Raw genomic sequence first — 16206 nt, 5'->3', positions numbered from 1 at the left:
TTATGGCAAAAGTTAGTGACTCTTTTTTTTTCTAGTGAGCTCATGCAAATGTGATCCAGAAAGAATAAGAGGCGCCCATGTAACAGAGCCCCAAAACATTCACTGTGGTAAAATAACTCCTACACCATTTGTTAGTGAGAAGGACATACCTCCCATCATTCCCAGCAGTTGGGAGAAAGGTGTTGACTGGTGAGAATGTCCCCTCAAATCTGGACTTTCCCCCCTAATTTGGGACATTTGGGGGATGTGTTAAGATTACATTTGGTGTTCTACTTACCTGGGAAGTTCCACATACTTGACTTGAAGCCACCTTAAAGCCCCCCAATGGCCCTATGCTTTCCTGTATACGTCACATGCTCACCTGCTTTGATTAGACAGAGCTGTTGTTAACCCATTCTTTTATTATTATTCATTTTTATTTATAAGGCGCCACTCAATGTCCGTAGCGCCGTACAGGGACAAACAAGTACAATACAAGGAGGGACGGCACGGTACAGTAAACAATAAGCACAGTAACTCAATAAGCTCAAAGCACAGCAAGAGAGAGGGGGGAGGGAAGACCGGCAGGCGCCGGAGCCCAAGAGGAAGGGCGCAGATGAAGGGGAGACCCCCAGAGGGGTGGGGGGAATGGTAGCTGGAGAGCAGAGTTAAAGGTGCAGGAAACAGGAGGAGAGATGGCCCTGCTCAAGGGAGCATACAATCTAAGGGGAGGGGTAGACAGACAGAGAGACACAGGGTGAGAGGGAGAGAAGGGGGAACGGAGGCAGATTCAGGGGAGGGGAGAAGGGGAGGGGGAGGGGGAAGAGAGGCGGAAAAGGTAGGAAGTTAAGTGGGAGACTGGAAGGCTTTGAGAAAGAGGTGGGTTTTCAGAGCCCGTTTGAAACTGGACAGAGTAGGGGATGTTCTGATGGAGGGATAATCTGTATAGATTATCTGTATAATCTCCAGTGCTTACTAATGACAGTGAAACAGGTCAACATAGGAAGTACACAATAGCAATTTTCCATTTAATTGTCAGTGAGTGATCAGTTGATCCTTCTAAATAGAGTCCGTACGGGGCCTGTTATACGTACTGCGGACTGCCAGACGGTTGTCCAACAGCCACACTTAGAGCATTGTAGTTTTAGCCCTCACCTAAGAGAGATCATTTTAAATAGGTACTTTCTTTTCTGTCAGCACATGTGGGAAGCTATAGAAAACTGAACTTTGGCCTTTTCATGACTTTCCTAACTAAAAAAAGCATGATGATCTGCTATGTATAGCTGTTGACATATAAAAAAAAGCAGCCCTTTGCCTTACAAATGGGACAGCTGAAAGCATGTTATGCTTCAGTTTTCTTGAAGTATATCTAGACATAATGATAGCATGTCGTTATATTCCACATAGTCACTAATAAACTTGTCACACATCAATTAAATGACCAAGCAACAGGCATATTCTTGGCAGGACATACTTAACCATCGCTGGAAATAATTAATTTTCTACCGCTGAGATTGCGTTGAAAAAATTTAGTAGAGTAAGTCTATGACCTCATGCAACGCGACAGTGAAAAATAATACACGAGCCATCTTATAACACTAAACTATTATATTAAGTTTGACCCAAGTATGAAGTGGTCTATTGATTTCCTCTAAAAATTTGGAATGAACAGGAAATTGGAAATGTGAGCCTTGCCTTCCCTTATTATAGGACAGGAGATAATTACATGAAGCGAAAGTAATATGTATATATAATGTAACATTTTATCCAGGTACCAAATATTGAAAATAAGCATCATCTTTGTAAAGTGGTTCTCAAACTAAAAATAAAATTAATGTACTTATGCCATCTGCACCCCCATGATTGGGTGAAAATCCTGTGCTTTGAGTGGCTCTAAGGGGCATATTCAATTAGCTTTGAGGTCCTCAGTTACACGTAGCTGCACGTGTAAAGTGACAATATGGTACCGCAATATCGCTGATTTCCCTTCGCAACCCTATGGGATGTGCACGGAAATCCGCAATGTTGCAGTATCGGGACTCGTGCAGCCGCGCATAAACGCGTACCGCAAAGCTAATTGAATATGCCCCTACAACTGTATGGTTGCTGTGCAAAAGCCAGCCTAGCAACCTGCTTAACTTGCTTTCACATCAGAGGCAGCACATAGCTACATGTTTTACTAAGTAGTTTAGACTATTCAAATTAATTTAAGCTGCTCCCCTTATGTCACAAAGAGGGGTGCTCCCGGTCCCATGAAGCTGGAGCCCAACTGCTCTACAACTTGCTCATTTTCACTGCAGCAATGATGCCACTCAAAGCAGGATATTGCAATAATTCCACTCACTTTTATAGGGTACTATGGAGTTCTATTTGGACAGATGGAGTCCTTGAGGAGTGAGGTTGTACCGAAATCTGGCTCCAGGTACCTAGAGGTTTCGCAGGGAGTGAGTGACCTATTTGCTACACAGGGGGCAGATTGTATTAAGGTGGGGGCATTGGCCAACAGTTGACATCCCCTCTAAAATGAAACTAACAACGAGAAATGGTCAGAGATCTCTTCATACATGTGAAAGTGGTAAATCAGTAATATATGCCGATTGGGGTCTGTAAATAATAATCTTTCTCAAAGTTGGCAGCACAGAGCAAAGGAAAGTCATTGATAATAGTAAGGCCTTACATGTAAACTATGGTGATACTTGCAGCTACATGGAACAATGTGAACTACATCAATGCTGGTATAAGAGACTTGAAGGGCTTGATGACACAGATTTTTTAAGGCTCAAGTGCTAACCAATTATAATCTGTCAATACACTTATAATATATAGTATATATCCCAATTGACATTTAAAGGAAAGAAAAGAAAAAAGTGCCTTTAAAACACTATATTGTCACTTTGTCAGGAGCAGAGCAGTGAAATGATGCTCACTGCCAGTAACTGTCACACCTTTTATTAAAAATTAATTTTTACAACCTTCCTCATCATCCACCTTCATAGGTTATTTGCGTTCTTTTTTTCATTATTGATGTCATTCACTGTTTAGCTGGATGAAGAGAGGGGGTCCACTGGGGAGTTTTGAGAAAAATGCAACAGATACAATTCGTCAAGCCTGAATTTAAGAATGAGCCCACAGTGCATGAGTGTTACTCATCCTGAATACTGGACAGTCCAGGACGGAGCACACAGTACTTGTACGTTGCTTCAATCACGCTCCAATAATCCTCCATATATTGACTATACTGTCAAGGCTGTACTATAGCCTTGCATAATCTTCACCCTGCACTGACTACTCCATTTCCCTCACATCTATGTCCAAGGGGAGGTTGGCAAATATTAGCCCGGGGAAGGGAAGCGGGCAAGACTCGACTCAGCAGCCTATTTTAAAGGAAAAAAAATGCAAGTGGCCCATTATGGGAGCGGTGTATCCGAGGCACCATATCAGGTCAGATAGAGTACACCCTATTCTGTTTGGCGCGGGTCAGTTCCTACTCCTGGGTCATGACATCACAGACCTGGAAGTAGGAAACCGACCTGCAGTGTGTTTGAAGCACTGTACAAGTACTCTGGACCAACCAGCAGGGGGTGCTGCCCATGTCCACGCCATTACATCTGAAGACATACACAGAGACGTCACCTTGTGGGAATTTGATTATATATATATATATATATATATATATATATATATATATATATATATATATGATCAGGATACTAATTCCTAATATTGTTTGCCAACATAGAAGTCTTATCATGCAAAGGGGCTGCATGAGCAGATATAGGGTAATAAGTGGATTATTTTACCTATCTTATTATTTAGGAAACCCCAGCCAAGTGAAACAGTAGGGGAATTACCACACAAGGAAATCAATTCTCCTTTTCCCTATTCTGTTCTACCCCTGCCATGATTATCTGATAAACACCACTTCTTATATTGGCTTACAAAGCATAAGAATATCTCAGCCACTTGATATATATTTCTGACTACTTTCCCTCAAGGGATAAATAAACCCAGTGACTATCAGTTATAAAAAGAGATCTTTTTGATGGAAAGATTTCTCTACCAGTCTATAGTGTATTAACACCACTACAGTATAATTATGCCCATTATAATTGAGAGGATATGTGTTATTATGCAGAATATGTGTTGTCAATCAGAGTTATTATTCTGAATAAATATTCCGGACATTTGTAGGAATATACTCATTTCTTAATCACAAGTAACTGAGTGATATCATACAAGGGTTTAATATAAACAATACTTGTTCTCTGACCAATATGTGGTTCAATAAATTCTTTTTCACTGATCTGCTTTTAATATTTTCGCCTCTTTAATGACCTGGCTAACAATCAAGCCTTGAATAAACATGTTTTTATGATTGATGGTGGACCGGAGTGTTCCAATATCAAATTCTAATCCTGTGGCCAAGTCCACATTGTAAACGGATCTCTATTTGCTTAGTTGTGGAAGCCCCCTCACAGAATACAGCTCAATAATTATGTGTATATGGTAGTGAGGATAGTCCAATACCTTGAGCGGACCTAAACCCCCCTTTTTTGTGAATAGGAAATAGGATGTGCATTGGGGGAAATGTCGTCCCATTAAACTTCATCTCAGATATCTTTAGTTTATATATCGCTTCTCGGCCATTTGCTAAGATCAAGTGTAGTATCTGTTCTTGTAAGGACATGTTGCATTTGATCCTCTAGCCAGGGACAGGGAGATGGCGTAAGCCCGGAACTAATTTTGCCTCCGAAGTGACAACCCAGGGTGTCATAAATCACAGTCGCTGCACCTGGCACATGATTTTAAGCACCTTCGCATACTTATACCACTTTCTTGGCTGGGCGGGAGAATTTTTTTTCTATTTGCCCAGCCATTAGGCTGGGGCCATATCCACAGGGCAATCATTTATTTTCACTCCCTGTTTGTCACTGTCACTTTTGTGCTTTTTAAATTCCTGGCTTTTTTTTTAGGGGGGGGGGGGGGCATTGTGACCCTCAGGTTCACACCACCTTGAAACCCTCCGAAGCCACACCTTTTGGGGAATGGGTGAGTTTTCGAGCCCTGGGTGAAGTTCTGGCAGATGTCAGGGCAAAGGGACCCTCATTGCCTTGCGGAAAAGGGAGTCTGTAGACCCTTGCCCCTTGTAAGGCCTTTTGATTACATTAGTTCGAGGATAGAGGGCTTGAAGCACTGCACCCTTGTGCACTTTGGTTTTTGCATTTTTTTGCACTTGGGCATAAAAGCTCTGATCCTTAGCTTTCAATAAAAGTAAAATAAAGAAAAATAATGTGAAGTTAATATATCCATTTGCATTATAGGATAATAGGTTATTTTACATAACTTTACTACAGACAAGAAATCTCGAAATTCCATTAGTTTCAAGCAATAAGCTTGGGATCGATCAGATGTTGGTAGAAATGATGGTAAATCCGGTCACACAATGACCGAAGCTGACCATGTATTTATCATTAGACATCGCTAATTGTTCCCCAAGTGATCCTGCCAGGTGACCAGAGTACTGAACATTCGGATGTTTCAGAAGTGGCCACACACATGTATATAATTTATGATTGCTTGGATTGGCCCTTTGAAGGGGGCTTTTCAGCTTCTCTGACCACTTACACTACCCCCACTAGGGGTAAGCTGCATAAAAGCAGAACTATTGATCACTTTTCAACATGTCTGAACATGGGTAATGTTGAAACATTGTTGTAATTACTCCAAGAAAGACTAGTCCAAATCAAGGCTTATAGTTTGTAGACAAATGTCACAAAAAGAGGCAAGTACCCTGTTATAGAGCTTGTTAGTATAGGTACACTTCTGAAAGAAGACACATTTTAATCTAAAAGTGCAGTAAGAAGCTCATGTTTAATCCAGATATTATATAGTAATGTAGCAGTTTACACATTTCCTATTTTGATTAGTATGTGTTTAGTGCTTAAAGTGTGCTCCTGCATTTTTGTTTGGATTATCTGTAATCAGTCACTTTTCCACTTTTTTTTTCACTTTTCCATATATTTGAAGAATTTGGGTGTATGAACCAAATACCTACTTTTAAGTCCCAAGTAAAGCCATAAAAAGTCGGGACTTAATTTATATGTTGGTGTCAACTGTGCAACAAGAATCAGGAGTATCATTAAATTGTCATGTATGACAAGTTAGTAGAGATGCAGGAAGAAAAACAAACAATATCTCTATATCTGACGTTGTCAAGGTTCCAGCTGCAAAAGGGTTAATGTTCATTAATGAAGAATAAATAAGTTTCATACTATGTCAAAAGCACCTATTCCCACAGTATAACAACAATGCAAGCGATTTTTCATCAAAGATTGCTGCCATCCAGATGACCTCACATCTCAAATATTTGCGTTTCTCAGATCTGTATATTTTCAAAGTAAAAATGTGTAAATAATTATTTTAAAAATTCATGATAAAATGGGAATACATTAGTAACTATACACGAGGTAGGCAACAAGTCTTGAGTGTGCCTTGCAGCTGGCAAGACATGCTAAGATTAGCAGTGAGACAACAGCTGTAGAGCCCTCTGTATTATATAAATATGTACCGTATTTCCCCATGTATAAGACGGACCCATGTATAAGACGCACCTTAATTTTGGGGCCCAAACTCATTTACTTTCGGAGGCTTTAACTTTACCAGAGGTCTGTCAAAAGCAAACAGCATACTGCCCAAAAATGACAAGTCTAGTAACGCCTATTATGTAAAACTACCCCAAACATGGATGGCCAGAGCTTACTCTGGCAGAGATTTATCGGAGTAGAATCCATTCATAAAACTCACCTCGGAGCCAGATTCTGATGAACTAGAGGAAGAGGAACTGGAAGAGTCATCGGGGCTCATCGGAACTCTCAGTCATGTGATTGACAGCTCTGAGAGAGGAGAAGAGACTAGAGTGAGGGTACGGGAGGCTGGCTCTGTCAGCAATGTCATGCTGCATCCCTGGGTGATCATTCCGGACTCGGAGGTAATAGGTAAATACCGCTGGCACTGTATAAGACGCACCCAGTTTTTAGATCCCAAATTTTTGGGAAAAAGGTGCGTCTTATACAAGGGGAAATACGGTACTTGTGACGTGCAGGATGGATAATAATTGGCCTGCATCCAACCGATGCACCACACAACAAACAGACCAAATGAATGTTTCCACAGCCTGACCCCACCAGACCTATGAGATTTCGGTGCACCTGCGAATCAATATTTACTGTGTGGCTGGCCACAAGAAACACATATTTGTCATTTTAGGCATATGTTTAATTCTGCAAGTAGTAGGAAGAGTAATTCTTTGAGTGTCTTGTTTCGTCTAGTAATACATGTAGCATCTTGGAAATATCAAAATGGCAATTCCCCAAAAAAAAAGAACAGAATAATGCCAATACATGGATGCTTAATTTTATTGTTTAACGGTAATTAACGGACACCTTCCGTTTATCTGTGCGCTAAATGGAAAACCCACATCATAATATTTTAGTTGTTTGCTATGTAAATTGTACAATTGAAAGTCACAATTTCCATTAAAACTAAAGCAGATTTTATAAGCTAATCTACTGCTTTGTATTATTTAGATTATTTTAATAACGGCCTAAACACAATTCTAATAGTAACAAATCAAAAGAGAAGGAGCATCAGTATTAAAAAAAAAAAAAAATTTTTGTTAAATTTATAATAAATTCTGAGGAATCCACTATGATAACTAAATAAATTAATGAAATTTCAGGGTTACAATAATCTTTTCATTAAAGCATCTCGGCAGATTTTTGTTTCAGTTACACCTAGAGAAAACGATAGTAGAAACGTTGCCGATTTTGTACAACGCCATATATTTCTCATGTAAGATAAGTGATAGGAAATGTATTTAAATAAACTAAATGAAATTAATTAAAGACAACAGCCTTTGTTTAAATTTTTGAAATGTTTATTTCAATGTACATTTATGTGCTTGCCTCCTAGACAGATCATAAAGACATTTTGTAAACAATGGAAATACAGTAACTGAATAAGATTATTAAAAAATAAAAACAAATTTTAAATAACATTTTATTTTTGTACATAATTAACTCATGCAAACTGTACTAAAGGTTAAGCTGTACAGTTTGTGAAATGTTTTAAGTCCAAAGATTAGAAACTGCTACGTATAGACATGTGGTGAAATGAACGTAAAAACAAAATGATTTACTCGCTTATTTGCGTAACACAGATACACATCATTTTTCTAATATTGGAACTAAACACCATTCACCAAAACATTTACTCTTCATACTTACATGATGTCATTTCAATTTACAGCTGTGAAAATTTTATAATACAAAACAAAAAAACGAAATGTACAAATAAAGTGAGAAGTGTCTGCATTAAAGTTTAAGAAACAAATATTTCACAAATGAACCATAATAACAAATAATATAAAGCTTTCCTGCAAAATTCACATTTTATGTAGCGGAGGTTAATTGGCATTAGACAGAATAATGCATTGTATGTCCCTTCAGCTCAAGAATTATAAATTAAATCGTAAAAAAAAAAAAGAAAAAAAAAAAAAAAAAGTAGTGCATTGTCCTCAGCTTAGATCACTGTAACTTCATCCAGTGATTAGTTCTCTAAAACATTGCAAATTGATTTTTTTAAAGTCTGTTTTACACTTTAAAGTCTTAAAAAAACACCCCCAAGTCCTTTAATTTAGAATAAAATATTTCATTCAGTTGGGGTAGTAGATTGCAATTCTTGGGTTGAGAAGGAAGGGAAAAACTAATCACTGTTGCATGTATGTTCCTAAGGTTTTGATTATATACATGATAATTAAGTGATTTAAATTCACGTAAAACACTTACTCTACTAGTGATTCTTGAAATATTGCATTGTGAATCAAAATAGATAATGGCACATTAAGAGGACTCAACATCCTGCAGGCAACCTCGATTATGAGAATGTGTACCTTACAATCATCTCCTCCAACACAAACTACCTTACGTCATGGAATGTTAGTTTTCATACAGCACACATCAATTTGTCTTTATACCTGCAGTCTCCTATAGGCCAGCATCACACTGAAGGCATCTGAAAACATTCAAGCATAGTCTGCTGGCATAATCTACGGGTTCCATTCTCACCCCCAATTACCCCTTTCCATTCCCTTGCCCCCCTGACCCACATTCACAACATTATATTAACAACATTTCCAAGATAAGATACAGATTTGTTTCTCTACAAGGTATGTATCAAAAGTTTGCTACAGAAAGATGATAGTGCTTACACAAGAATTAAGTACAATTTAGCTTGCAAACACAATGCCAAAAATATGTTCTGAGGTGTGTGTTGGAAGGTTTTTAGGCTTTTTCTGGCAGTCACACTCATAGTAAACATAAGATCAGGTAGCCAGTGAAGCACATTACTGTGAAATTCCAGAAACTATACTACTTCTTACTAAATAACTAGCACTCCACAGTATGATTTTCTTTTCACAATTTTCAGTAGGTTTGCAAAAAAACAAACAAAACTCCCCCACCCCTCAAAACATAATAACTAAAGAATTGCACTTAGACTACAGCTTCTGCAAATAAGGAGCAAAAGTTGTGTTTTTTCCCCATTAATACAATTAAATTATAAAGTGAGGTGACTGTCCTGGCCACTAAGTTCATAAGTCACACAACATGTGCAATTAAAAAAATAAAAGCCCAAATAACCTACACAAAAACAAAAACTAAAATGTGTCCCGTTGTTCTCCCATACCAGCTGTACACGATAAAAATAAAATAAAAAGGCAAAAAGATTAAAAGAAAAGCAATCTTGTCTTTCTTTCTCATGCCTAGTGCATTGTGACCTTGGAAATAATCAAGATCAAAAGGGACTATGCAGAACTTTGGTATAAAAGGGTGATACAGCAATTATTATTACCATATCTCCTGCCTGGGGTCTCCGTAGTGAACCCTCACATCGCTTAAACGAATAACAGGTTGCACATTTTTGAACACGTGCACACACACATTTACACACGTATATGTGTGTGTGTCTGTTCAGAGGAGAAAGGAACAAAATATTTGTTTGAAGACAAAAAATATATTGTTAAAGGAGATTAGAAAAAACAAAAACCTAAGGTTCTGAACAAGGGCAGAACTTGTTCAGAGTGGCTACAATGTTAAAAAATAAAATTGGATTTTAGGCTATTCTTCCCCTCCTAAAATAAAGAGTGGCCTTTCATTGTCCCCCCCCCTCTAAAGCCACCAATCCTTCGCGAAGACTTGGTGCAATACATAGGATTTTAATCAACTTCCTGAAGGCGGAGCAGGAGGTGGGGCCAGAGCAACATGTGAGGCGGCTGGTTCTGTACTCTGGTCTGCCATTTGGGTGAGAACAGATGTCGCTATTGCTTCTGCCACGGAGGTGGAGCTCACACCGTTGGACGTGCTGATTGAACTGTGTTGGATAGCTTCTGCCTGCGGGCTCCCAGGCATGGAAATGTCTTCTGAGCTCTCCTCTTTTTCAGCATCTAGCACAACAATAAAAATATATATATTATCAGACCTGTCAAGTGTTGTATACATATACAGCAAAACCATCACAATGTATTAAATGTTTATATCATATATACATGTGCAAATAAGACAAGTACTACAGCAGTCAATTCATGCATGGCTTTGAAAGGAGTGTGGGGCTGGTCACAAACACTACAATATCGGAGACCAGCAAACTGGGTAACTATCTCTGTGTGTGTGGCTTCAAAATGATCACAATGACTGAGAAACCGACTGCAGTTATCGGACATGCCCATAAAAGTGGTTATCGGCCTGGGTGCCTGGTCATCATCCAACCACACCAATAGGTTCCGAAGTGACCTGACAAATTTTAGCCACTGGTTATCCTATCTGCACAGTAAACAAAGCACCCCAAGTTTAAAGATAAATGAGTAGTATATCTATACCTTCCTCTCTACACATACCCCTCTATATCTATACTACTTCTTTCTTCTTATTGTTCTATGCAAACGCTGTCCTGACAAAGGTCCTGTTATTGGACCTCAAAATGAGGTGAGTACCCTTTCTATGTTGAATTTATATTAGTCTCTGTGAAAATGGAACTACTGGAACAACAAAGTGATAAGTGGGTGTGTATATATATATATTTATTTGCATTAAGTCCATTATAAGGGAACCACTGTATTTTGATAATAGATATACATCCAATTGCATGTGTTTTGTTAAAATATCTTCGCTTTTGCATTCACTGTATTTTATAAACGCAACTATTACTTTCCCTACGGTTCCCTATGACTTACTCAATGTATGTCCGTTGGATCTTAAAATTTCCAAACCATTGAGAACAATAAGGGTAATAAGAACAGGAGACACATTACAACTGTAAATCAGACAACACTCTGTTGCAAGTCTTTTTCTTATGATGCATATTTTTGGTTATGGAGAAAAATGTTAGAAGCTGATAAAAGGACCTGGGTTTATAAAATCTTCTACAGGCAGAAATCAATTCTAGGAATAAAACAAAATCTTTTCAGCGCAAAATAAACCTACACGTGAGCTTGTAAAAAAAAAAAAAAAAAGGCAAGTGCACTGCAGAAAAAGATCAAAATGCTTTTTATTGCCTTGTCAAGTTGTTTGCATGTGAGGATATCTACACTAAGTGCATGTAAACAGCTGTGAAAGTAATCACAGAACCTAAAGAGACGCTACATATCGGGGGTTTTACATGCTCTTATCTTGCATATTCTGAATGCTTCTTGTTCTATTTTAGTTTGATGAGCGTCAGTGCAGCTGAAGATGTACATTCATCTCAATGACAGCGCTTTGTAAATGCCTTGAGCTGCGGTTATATACTTTGCCTGAACAAAATAACCGCTTCCTATTTTGTCACAGTCACATGTTTAAAATAAATGAAAAAACAGTGTTACCCCCCCTGTTGGTTGCTGAATTACTTAGAAACCAAAAAGGACATAATTACTTCACCACATCACTTTTTCTTTTAAAAACAAAATGAACAAATATGCTTCTACTTGCACACTCTATCGTCATGTTTCCAGCCCTCTTAATATTAGGCAGTAAATTACCTTTTGAAAAGCAAAATGATCAGAGAAACATAATCGTCAAAAATCTCTTCTCATATGCACATAATTAATGTCCAGTGTGGTTCTAAAATGGACAGTGTACTGCGGGAAAGTATATGTTCCCCATAAAATACTCCATTTAAAATTTATTTTATAGCTAGAGCAGTTTTGGGCTACTCAATCCTCAAATAGCGTGACACTTTACCTTTTTATGGTTCACTTGCAAACATTTGAAAAGAAGAGAAACAGAATGGGTAAAGCTGGAACATAACTGCTTGAAAGGAAGGTATGGATACAAAGACACTTAAACAGCCTCGTCATTAGGTCGAGAAAATTGTAATTATTTGTGGAGCCAAAAGTAACTAAAGTGCATTTTACCATGGTCACTATAGGATCACTGATCCCTATATTATTTGTTTATATGTATTTTAAGATATATATCTTTGGGATTCACATTTTTGCAAGCTTCATCCGATTTCCATACACCTTACATAAGATGAGAAATGGAGAGACTGTTTTATATAGGGTAGTACACATCATTGCATGTAGGCTTCCTGTGCACTGTAGTCTGCCATGGGCAGAATGCTGCAGTTTTTAACAATCAGTCTATATGCAACGAATATACCAAGCTGCCCACTTCAATATGTAAATTATTAGCCTGCCATAGTCGAACAACTTCCAGAACTCCTACCAATGCCACTGCTGTTTATGGGTTAGTGCTTGGTTACACAAGCGTGACTATCCCGTGGGAACAGTCCAATGCCATGGAGACCACGGAACACTTTGGCCACTTATCTTCTCTGTATAAACAGTATAGATATAGCGGGCCTGAGTCATTAAGGCAAAAAAGGAGTAAATCTTCTCTGGGACAAACCATGTTACAATGCAAGGGTTGCAAATGAGTTTATTATTTTGCACATAAGTTAAATACTGGCTGTTTTTTCATCTAGCACACAAATACTTCATAGCTTTACTATTACACTGAAATTTAAAGTTGATCTAGGACATGTCCTACCCCAACTATAAATCTGTCCCCACATTTTAAATCTACCTCCCCCTCCAATGCAACATGGTTTTGCCCAGGTGCAAATGTTACTCCTTTTTTATGCTTTGCTCTCCTTAATGACTCAGGCCCAGCATGTTTAAGTACAGCTCACCAGGAATACTGATGGCAGCATTTCAGAGACATGCCCATTGTGAATGACAGTCATGCAGTATTAACACTGTCAGAGTGCTGTGACTGCACTGTGCATAAGACATGTCATCATAATATATTGAACACATTCTTACAGAAATTATTCTGATATTGATGATGGTGAAGAAGCAATAGACTGACACTGTCAGCCAGCACTGCATCAATCTATAATTAATTCAAAACTCTAAAATGAATCTGAAAAGTATCAGCACTAACATCAACTCTTATGAAGGTCATGAGTGGATTCTACAATGGCGGACGCTTAGGTGAACAATATGTCAGATACTGTGTAAGAGATTCAATTTTTTTAAAATAAAAATACGTAAAATGTAAACATGACTGAGCAATGCAATTGTTTTAAATTGCTGTCGATGATTCATGTATGTTGTGGTCAGTCGCTAGTTTAAGGCTAGGGCTACACTGATGTTATCCCTTCCAGGGGGTATTATGAGTCCCAGATGGTACAGTAGGTTGCATGTGATGGTATGACTCCTAACACTACACAAAGAAAAATCAGGATAAATAAGTAACTCCTTGATGCATCAAAGCCACAAAAAGGGTGAGCCGTCTGAGAAAAGTGAAGAGCTTGTGGGCGGACCACTGTTGGGCATACTGCAATAGTGTACTAGGGCAGGGAACTATTGGAGCTGATGACAAGACAACACTTCTTCATTAAATACAGCAGCAATAGTAACACCTTCAGCATATCCGAAAACTAAAGATCATCAACAAATGAAACAATACATCATTTCCAGCTAATTAAAGTCTTAAATATATTATATTTGCTTTTAATACCATAGACAAATGTAAGCATGCTCTAATATGTGCACAAATTCATCTAAAAAAAACAAACAAATAATAAAACACTATAAAAAGCAAAACATTGCAGCGGGAAGCAATTATAAAACAAGGTTGCATGTTGCACAAAAACAAATCAAAAAAGTGGCTGTTTAAAAAAAAAAATAAGAAAAGGATCCACATTTATAAAGATTGTGGCAATATTTGTTTTATCAACACCCCCAAAATATGCTAACTGCAATATATGTTGCCAGGCCTCTAAGAGATCATAAACCAGTTACCTTTCAAGCACAAGTCACAAGAAGCATGGATGTCACCGGACTCCTGAACTATAAACAGGCTGCGCTACGGATTGGCACAACACCAAATGACATCGTTTATTAAACAGATTAATTAACGTCCCCCAGAATCTGACATGTTCTGCTTTCAAATCTAGATCCAAGACGCAAGAAAAATTAAACCCGTCAAACGAACAGATTTTTTTTTTAAACAGATGAATGGGCAAAACGTTGTACTTAAATTAAAAAGTGTTTACACTAGAAATATTCAACTAATGCAATATAATTATAGATGTGATGTAAACACACCTTGCAATGATTCCATGGCAAATAAAGATTATTTTTCACATTGATGGGAAGCCTTAACGTTAAGTGTAGGAAGTGATTATTCCAGCACCTGACTGTAATGGTGTGCACTCAGAGGAATAAGCAGTATTTAGAGTCTAAATGCCACCAGCTGTTCCAGAGATGCACAAATTAATTGGGCTCAGGGCACAAAAAAAACATCCACTATTCCGCACACTGAATCTAATAATTTAGTAATTCTGAGCAGCACCTAAAAAGATAATTAAGAAGCCAATGAAAATACATCACTGTAAATTGTACATGGCAAACGTGCAAATTGCTCTGCTAACCAACAAACATTTTTAAATTGTAAGGTAATGATGATGATGTTTTAACTCATAAACGAGTTAAGGCGAGCACTGCTATGTTGTAAAGAGACTGGTAATCATGATCGTAGCAGAAAGCGCTCGGTTATTTGTGAGCGGGTTTCTACTAATGTTTTATAGAGAAGCAGCTACAAGGGCGTCCCAAAGTAACTTTGCAAACACGTGTTTTGACTTAATTGTTATTGCAAATCGTTGCTTAGTAAAAAAGGGACAGACTTATGGTTAAAAAAAATATATGAATTCTATGAAATTGGGAAGTTCTGTTGACCTAGAAGAACCTATTTTCAGCTATGCTTCAATTGAGGAAAAATATTTTCCAATCTCAACCAAGATCAGCATTCCAGGACAAGAGTGGACTAGCTATGGCGGTTATAGAGGTGATGAATGTGACTGGTATAGGACATGAGATCATATATGTTGCACTCTATAGCATAAGCTGCCATCACTGGATTCCAGAGACTTCAGTGTCAGCCTACGGGGTAAATTTATCAAACTGCGGGTTTGAAAAAGTGGAGATGTTACCTATAGCAACCAATCAGATTCTAGTTGTCATTTTGTAGAATGTACTAAATAAATAACTAGAATCTGATTGGTTGCTATAGGCAATATTTCCAGTTTTCAAACCCGCAGCTTAATAAATTTAACCCCGTGGAGTTCAATGTGAGGGAGAGAAACCAGCATTGTAGCTTGTGCAAAAAACATTTACACTACAGTAACTAAAAAGGTAGAAGAGGAGAGAAGGAGGGGGGGTGAAATCAATGGGAGGTTAAAGGGGGGCACTAGCAAAAGACCCTGCATTGGAACCTCACGTTTCTGCCACTACAGAATAACATTAATTCAACTACACCGGATAATACATTCAGTACAAATGTGTTTTTTTTATTTTTCAACCATGACCCAAACTAAGTAAACCATTGTGCACTCACAACCTATGGTTATATACTTCCTGCTAATGACTTTATATGGTCTGCAAATGAAGTGTATATCTGTATTTCAAATATAGTTATTAGGGAATTAAGCGTTTGTTCAAAATTATTGTTAGGATTAAATTCTGCTGATTTGAAAGTACTAACACATTCCAAACTGAAACGTTTTCATATACTGTGCTTTAATGTAGCATATATTTGAAGTGTAAACAGTTTGATTGTACAAATAATGTTTATACCCTAACTTTCACGAGTATTTTCAAACCAGATCCCCAGCATGAATACCCAATGT

At 37.9% G+C, this 16206-nt stretch overlaps 1 protein-coding gene and 1 pseudogene across 2 annotated transcripts in view; one reads left to right on the top strand and one right to left on the bottom strand.

The window, feature by feature from the left end:
- Positions 1-4610: 4610 nt before the first annotated feature.
- Positions 4611-4721, top strand: LOC142098726 (U2 spliceosomal RNA; annotated as a pseudogene).
- A 3788-nt stretch (positions 4722-8509) lies between these two features.
- ATF2 (activating transcription factor 2) overlaps positions 8510-16206 on the bottom strand; it is a 68211-nt gene continuing 60514 nt past the window's right edge. For both annotated transcript variants that reach the window (XM_075180577.1, XM_075180578.1), the window contains exon 12: positions 8510-10480. In XM_075180577.1, coding sequence (XP_075036678.1) covers positions 10257-10480 — 224 coding nt within the window. In that variant the 3' untranslated portion in view covers positions 8510-10256. The remainder of the gene's footprint in view (positions 10481-16206) is intronic.

The sequence above is a fragment of the Mixophyes fleayi genome, chromosome 7 (assembly GCF_038048845.1).
Source record: "Mixophyes fleayi isolate aMixFle1 chromosome 7, aMixFle1.hap1, whole genome shotgun sequence".
Lineage (NCBI taxonomy): Eukaryota > Metazoa > Chordata > Amphibia > Anura > Limnodynastidae > Mixophyes > Mixophyes fleayi.
The sequence above is the reverse complement of the archived record's forward strand: the minus strand, read 5'-3'. Positions and strand labels throughout refer to the sequence as shown.